The 8,293-nt window shown below is 38.9% G+C and overlaps 1 protein-coding gene across 1 annotated transcript in view; it reads left to right on the forward strand.

Annotated features, from left to right (window-relative positions):
- Window positions 1–3,899: 3,899 nt before the first annotated feature.
- CHRNA9 (cholinergic receptor nicotinic alpha 9 subunit) overlaps window positions 3,900–8,293 on the forward strand; it is a 7,648-nt gene continuing 3,254 nt past the window's right edge. The window contains exons 1-4 of the mRNA XM_019552664.1: window positions 3,900–3,969; window positions 5,116–5,261; window positions 5,969–6,123; window positions 6,603–7,135. Coding sequence (XP_019408209.1) covers window positions 3,900–3,969; window positions 5,116–5,261; window positions 5,969–6,123; window positions 6,603–7,135 — 904 coding nt within the window. The remainder of the gene's footprint in view (window positions 3,970–5,115; window positions 5,262–5,968; window positions 6,124–6,602; window positions 7,136–8,293) is intronic.

The raw sequence follows: 8,293 nt of genomic DNA on the forward strand, positions 1-8,293 counted from the left end.
TCATGAATGCTGATGGTGGGGCAGATGGAGAATCCCACAGGAGCATGGGGGGTCCCCAGCATGCTCGACACTGGACCCTCCTCCTACCCCCTGGTTCAGCGACTGGTGCCTCCTGGGTCTGAGGGGGCACCCAGGGTCCCCCTGTGGCTGATCATCAAGCTGGGAGGGTGCAGCGCGGGAGGTACGTGCATGCTCAGCAGTGGATCTGGAGGTGGACCAGAGCTCCTTCTGGTCCACTTCCAGGTCTGCTGCTGAGCTTGCGGGGGGCCCCCCCTGCACTCCTGTGGGACTCTCCATCCGCCCCACCATCGCAGCATACATGAGCCACACCTGGTACCTCGAGAAAAAACATTTAAAGCTGTGTCTGTGTCTATGGCTGAATCACTGATTCTCTGAATCAGCATTGAATCTTCAGATTCAGCCAAAACGGATTGGGACAGTGATGCGAATCAACAGATCAAATCACTGTCCCTTATTTGGGCTGAATCCAAATTGAATATGGCCCATTCTGCACACCCCTAATGGACAGAATTTATTTTTTAGTAATAATTGTGAATTTCCAAATAGTCCTTATTGAACCCATTATGTTATTGTTGCTGATCGCTCTTTTTTGGCTTGCAAAACTGTTCCTTGCAGACCATTTCAGTTTTTCCAGCTTGTTGACATATGTGCCCTCTCCAAAGTTTTATCCCACTCCTTGCCCTGTGCCTGGATGTGACAGTTGTGTAACTGATTCTTGGCAAAGGTAGGAAAGAGAAAGTCAGATGCATCCCTCTGTGTAAAATTGTTTTCCTACATGGATGGTGCATCTACACAAGATGCTTTATTGTGCATTAGACTAGTTCAATGCACATTAAAGTGTCACTGTCTACATGAGTAGCAATTATTGCACATGAAATTAGTTTAATGTGCTTTTTCCTAGTATCAGTACATACAGGCATTAGAAAAATGGTGCATTAAGTAATGTGCCAAAGTACACATGTAGCCTTGACTGGCTTAGGGTAGCCCAGGAAGTAGAGGGTCAGAGCCCCGATCTCTGTGGGGCAGGAGGAGCTATTCCAGCTCTGGGGGCAGTTGCCTCCCAGCCGTGTGGAGATTGGGACTGGCCCCAGTGTTTGTCAGCCTGGGTTTGACATAGGGCTGGCATCTGCAGCTCCCCCTGTGGCCTCAAGTCTTACTGATTTATGTAGCCAGACAGAGCACAAACAGTAGTGGGGCAAAGCAGGGTAGGCGCAGCCCCTGACTGAACTGTTCCTGTTGGGAGCAAATTTGCTCCCTACGTGGAGACGCATTCAGATGCATGCCCAGACACAATTTTTAATGCATCTGAATTTTCTGCACAGAAAATTCAGGTGCATTAACTGCATGTGTAGATGTGCCCACAGTTTACTAGGAAGAAAACAAAATGTACGCACTTAAATCCTTAAGTGAATAAAACTTCATGCAATTTGTGGGGGAGCGATGATGCAAGTTCTTTCTCTGTAGTCTCCCTAATATTATCCCATAGGTCTTGGGGCAAGTTAATAAGGCCACCTGCTTGTTACCTGGGTTTAGTTTTACTGAAATCTCATGTTATGGAACATGTGGTTGTGGGGGACAACTCTTCAAAACTTTAGGGATGACACAGGCTACTTAAGGCAAATACTTAGAAATGTTTGTAAAATAACGTTTTTAATATCTGTCCAGGCAGCTGAGAATGTATAGGTTTATCATTCCTACCTTTCTGCTATTCTGTTCCACTCTTGGTTTGTTCAGATGCAAAGACGCATGATAATTTTCAGTTATAGTCTAGGCTACAGGGAGACAGAAGTGTCAATGCAACCATTACTGTGAGATGGGCAAATGAGCACTGGATTCAAAACCTGAAATTTGTATGTAAATACTATGAGAACAATGTAGAAGGGGGTGTGTGTGTGTGTGTGTGTGTGTGTGTGTGTGTGTGAGAAACATGGTTGTTAGAACTGATTCTTTTGTGCCATGTTAACTCTTTATAATTTCCTGATCATCCATTTAGGATTTCATAGTAAACGATAAATGACATTTATGCAGAATAAATTGAAAATACATAGTAGAATATACTTTAAAATGCTGCATGGCATATACTATTCAGTTTTAATAGAGGTATAATTTTTATCATATACATATTATAAGTACAGCTGTCAGTACAGTCTGCTAGAAAGCGGACTTAGCCCTGGCATGAGTAGTGGTTGGAGCAGAATGCTTTGTGGAGCAGCAGTCTTCATTCTAGGGTAATTACAATAAGCAACAGTAGCTACTCCCAGGCATCATGACAAATAGATAACAGACTAATGTTATCTTCTGAGATCATACTGACCTGACCATATCCAGTAACTCTTTCAGCTCTATCACCTTAAACTCCGTATAGCTTTGCTTCCCATGGAAAAGGCCACACGTTTCATATCACCCAAGAGCTACCTTGACCGCTCTCACTTTTAAACTATTTCTAACTTTTTTTCCCTTTTGGGAATTCAGAAAATGATGTAATGGAGATGAGTCCTGTTACACTGACACTTACTGCTTGGCTATTAAATGTGTGGCCTCAAGTCTTACTGATTTATGTAGCTGAACAGAGCACAAACACTGAATAGTGATAATTCTACTATAAAGAAATCGTTTTGTGTATGAAGCTTAGTTCACAAGTGGTGTGAATAGACCGGTAGTGTTTAATCTTATGTCACAAAGCAGAAATGTCCTGCCTAATTTCTAATGTTGGTGATTTCATTCTGTCTCTCTACATTTCCTTTTGCATTTTCAGCTGAAATGGCATTTCTTATAGCCAGTTTTACAGCAATGCAAAAGATTATGATTTACTGCATACTGCCTAACCCTGGGGATAGATTCTTAAAACTGGCTGCTTCTATATAGAAAGGAGAGAGTCATTCTCCACTTCCACTTCCTTCTTTCTGTCAAAAGTTATCTACAATGGCAGTAGGCTAAAATTTGACAAACTTCTTTGGCCAACAGTCTGGGGAATAGAAATAAAAGATTAATGATGAGTATCTGCTATACATCACTAGGATTAGATGAAAGTGAAAATGCCTGAGAGAGTTTTGAAGTAGTTTACAAACTGGAGTAAATCTCAGGCTCTCAGACATATGTGAGACTTTAGGTGTCATCTAGGTAATAGATGCAACAAAACACCATAGGCTGTTTTACACTGGATATGTACGTATGCTTGTATATACACATACATAAAAGTATTTCTCATTGAAAGTGGAGTTCTGCTGTCCTGGAAAAATGCTGGCAGAATCTGATGACTCTTCTTTATGCTGAGTAGTAGTAACTTAGAGTTTGTCAACACTAGAGAAGTCTCTGCTACTACAGTCCAGCTGGCAGAGCCCATTTAATGCAGATTCAGCATGTGATGAGAAAAGAGTTTTTCTGCTGGCACAGCAACACCCCTTTACTGAATGATGTAAGCTGAGAAACATGCTGTTTCGTCAGTGTAGGGGCATCCAGACTAAGGGTTTTTCTAGCAAAGGTAAGATCTGGCCTCTAGTGAGGGAGTCTAAATGCACTCTTCTGCATATACTGACTTTCTAATAATGCATTAACCATAAGAAAAAAGTGACCTTGTGACACAAAGTGTTTCTCATGATATCCCATCTGCCTGCTTTCTCACTCAGCATCAAATGGGGCAGTTCTCAGGTTACCAGGAGAGCAGTGTACATTCAGCACCCAGGAAAAAAGAGAGTGACCATAGCTTCCACTGAGGACCCAGGACTCTGGCTGCTCTTGAGCACAGAGGTCTTAGTAACAACACATCAATGTCTCCACTGCTTTTGCACTTCTGTGCAACTAACCTTCCTTACAGCTTTGGAAGGTGAAAATAATCTTTCTGTGCCTGTGGATGAGCAGAGTTACTGCGTGGTTCAGAAATGAAGACAAACAGATTGCCCTTCTGCTGCTGCTATCTTTGGTTGGTTTTCACAGCATTGATCTTTAGAGGTAAGAGCATTTTTCAGAACCAAAGTACCACACCAAGAATCTGATCCTGCCTCCTTTCATGTATCCACTGCCTTCATGGCTTGGAGCGTACAAAGCTTAAAGTTCAGTATCAGTGGATCCTCTTCTATGTTTTGATTTATATTATCTCATTAATGTATAAATATTACAATAGTTTAACTGCTTTTTGATCATGCATTGTCAAATCTAAATGCCCTTGGGGGTGTTTCAATATAGTAGGAGTTTTTTCTTAATTACATTAATGGAGCTAGTCCAGAAAGTTGCCAAGAAGGTAAAAGTGGAAGTACTCTAAAATACTTTTTGCCTACATTGTATAGATTGGCATTTGGATAGGCCATACATTTGTTAACATTCTTGTCCCTTGGTTTTTTTGAAATCAAAGAATCCATTAAATGATAATGTAGTACAATTGAGAGAAATTGTATTGCACAAATCATTCTGGCACAGTGAAGAGATTATTTTAAAGTTTGTCAGTGGATTAGCTGGTTAAAAAAGCAAGACGGATAATGGAATTTTCTTTTACATATATTGTTTGAAAAACATTTTTAAAATTCACTTGAAAAGAAATAATTTTTAATGCATTTCATAATTATGTAACCATCTCTACACATCAGTCAAATAATGAACAAAATTCATCTCAAGTTTGTTGAGCAAAAACAGTATAATTATTGTATTGAGTGATTTATGAGTAGTCTTTGACGGTTTACTAGAAAGCAGGAGTAGAAGTTAGTATTTCTGTTTCTAGCTCAGCAAGTATGTCATTTAATCTCTCTGCACTTTATTTTCCCTCATACATAAAATAGGAATAATTATATTTATCTTCATATGTAAAGACTTCACAAGGTATGGATGCTGTAGTAGGGCAAAGTGTAATTCAATGCAAGTGTGAAACACTTATTTTATAATATCTACTTAGTTTCTACAAATTAATGACTTTCTCATTTGCATCATCTCACCAGCTTTACTACATATAGTTTTTCTAGATTAGATAGTATTATATATACTATATCATATCTGGCTGGCAGCATATAAAAGTATTAGGTACTGTTTGGAGTTCTGGACACAGTATGCTTTTTCTGATATTGTGCAGTGCTTATTTGGTGTACTGAATAGACTTATTTTATACAGCTGTAGAATCAGCACATGGAAAATATGCTCAGATGCTGTTTAATGAACTGTTTGAAGACTATTCAAATGCTCTAAGACCAGTGGAAGATACAGATACAGTGCTGAATGTTACTCTTCAGATCACATTGTCCCAAATTAAAGATATGGTGAGTAGCCAGACAGTTCCATATTCTAGACATACACAAGTCTATTGGTTGTAAGCTGTAGAACTGCATGAGTTTCAGAATTTAAGATTTCACATTTTCCTTTGAAGTGAGAACATTTTACATTCTCCTATAACTTTAGCAATGTTTTCTCAGTTTTTATGTTCTCCTGTTTCTAATATATACTTGTCCATTTACAACATACCTGCAGCTAGTTTACAAATGACTAGCCTTTAGTAAATAATGACTGGATATTGAATATTTCTGCCTCAAAGCATTTCTGATTTGTCCCATTATACTAATCCAAAAAAACCCTCGATTTTCTTTTTTTACCGCTATGGCTTACCAGTTGTTTTCCAGAAGCAATATTAAAGGTGGTAACTAGCTTCTAAAATCACTGTTTCAGCCATCAGATAACTTTGCCAGATTTTACTTCCAGGCAACGGAGAATATATGTGCATAGGGTGGTGAAAATTACAGGTGATTAAATTCTAAACTAACATGCACATACCGTACCAGAGTCTCCCAAAACTTTCAGAGACTTCAGTGTAAGTGATAGGTAATTGGTACCTCTTACATGGTAGCATAGATTTCTTGAACTACAGAAGACATATTCACCTTCTGAATCAAGTGAACTTGACCTGAATCAAAAGTGCATTTTTGCTGAGTCACGAATTAGAAATGTTTATAAATATTATCTTTCTTTGTAGGATGAAAGAAACCAAATTTTGATTGCCTACTTATGGATTCGACAAAGCTGGTATGATGCATATCTCAAGTGGGACAAAGACAAATATGATGGGTTAGATTCTATCAGGATTCCTAGCAATCTCGTATGGAGACCAGATATTGTCCTGTATAACAAGTAAGTATAATTGAAAGTTTGTTAACTTAGTTGCAGCACTAGTTTGAATGGAGTGATTCTAAAGCAGGAATAATTTTAGTTGCCATGAGATAAGGGTCAGCCATAGGTGTGGGCAACTGAATCCTGATCTCCTGGCTGTGCCCAGAATAGTGAGATCATCTTTCTTCACTCAAAGGTTTGTGACTGCTGCTACTTTGAGCTTTTATAGTCAGGTCAGGAATACAGCACAATTCCCCCCACTTTTCTAAAAGCAGAGCCCTTATTGCTTGAGCTGCAAGAAGATTTCAAGTAGCAACACTAGTCTTTGGCACATTGCTGACTAATTCTGAATCCACCCAATGATGGAATCTGTATGTAATTGCCAGTTCATTACAACATTAAATATAAGTCAATGAAGTGAATTTAGTATTCTGAATGTGTGGCCTATATGCTATTCTAATTTAGCAGCCTTTACTGTTGTCGTTATATCATCTTTTTAGGGCCGATGACGCTTTTTCAGACCCAGTGAATACAAATGTTGTGTTGAGATATGATGGAAAAATTACTTGGGATGCACCAGCTATAACAAAGAGCTCATGTGTGGTGGATGTGTCTTATTTTCCCTTTGATAGTCAGCAGTGCAACCTTACCTTTGGTTCCTGGACCTACAATGGTAATCAGGTTGACATCATTAATGCATTGGACAGTGGAGACCTATCTGACTTTATAGAAGATGTGGAGTGGGAGATTCATGGCATGCCAGCTATTAAGAATGTAATTATGTATGGCTGTTGCTCTGAGCCTTATCCAGATGTTACATTCACACTCATTTTGAAGAGGAAGTCTTCCTTTTATATATTTAATCTGCTGCTCCCTTGTGTTTTGATATCTTTTTTGGCTCCACTGGGATTCTACCTTCCTGCTGACTCTGGAGAAAAAGTGTCTTTAGGCGTTACAGTTCTCCTAGCATTGACTGTATTTCAGCTAATGGTTGCAGAAATCATGCCTCCTTCAGAAAATGTACCCTTGATAGGTGAGTATATCATGTTTTTATCATGGCTTATTAATAGTAGAGGGGTTTTTTTGTGTCAGGAAGACAACATATCACTAATGGAACCTGGAAAGATAAATGTTGTGATGCAAGTTTCCAAAACCCTGTGTAGTACTTAATGTGAATTGAACTTGTAAAAGAACATTGAAGTTTTGTGAGAAGATTATTTTGCACCAAGTGGTAATACATGATTATGCTAAGAACCAAGCTGTAATGTACATAACGTTACACAGTCAGTTGTATTGTTTCAAGGTGTGGGCCCAGCATACATACAAACTATTCCAGGCCAGTTATTGACTGAGAAATGCCATAGTGCACCCAGAACTGGTTTAGTGATTCATTAGATTTAAATGTGATATCTGGAAAATGAGGAGAAGTATATGGTGAGTTGTAAGTTGGAAGTGAAGGGGGAGTTTACCTGCAGGGGGAGAGCCCGTTTTATACAATATGGAACTGGTATGCTGCAAAGGACTTCTAGTTATGCTGTAGTTGCACATACCTACTTCCCATAAATTATACAGTCCACACTCAGGCTATATAACTAAGTGGTTGGATTTAAGAAACTGAAGACCCGTTAGGCTCTGTAGAAACTGAGGTTGCCTTCAGTACAAACTACAGTTCCTTGAAGTACCAGGACTCCTTCTCTTGATTCATAGCTGATGACAGAATAAATACAGAAGCACTAATACGTGCCTTCCCCTCCTGCACAACCAGGCTGCCCCTCAGCTCCCCCTCCTGATATTCTTTGCTTCCTGCACCCTTCCATAGTCCTTCCTGCTTAGTTCCCAACTACAGACATACTCAGGGTCACCTGCACCTGTGGAAATCCTGTTTTCCATTTGCTTGTGTGGGCTCCATTGACAGAAGTCTTATAACTCATATGTGGTAATGCATTAGGACGAGGTGTTTCAAATTTGATGTGTATATGTACTGACATTGTGAATTTTTAGGGACTGGAAGAATCTGGAAATTCAATTTTTTTATTTTAAAGTTTGTAATTTTAAACTTAATTTAATTTTTATTTTAATTATATATAAGTTTAAAATTAAATTCTCACACTTTTTAAATCCATATATATATATATATATTAATATTCACACTCCCAAACATCTACTTTAAAAAATGTGTGTGTGTATATAT

This window comes from Crocodylus porosus, unplaced genomic scaffold (assembly GCF_001723895.1).
Source record: "Crocodylus porosus isolate Cpor-Errol unplaced genomic scaffold, CroPor_comp1, whole genome shotgun sequence".
NCBI classification, from domain to species: Eukaryota; Metazoa; Chordata; order Crocodylia; family Crocodylidae; genus Crocodylus; species Crocodylus porosus.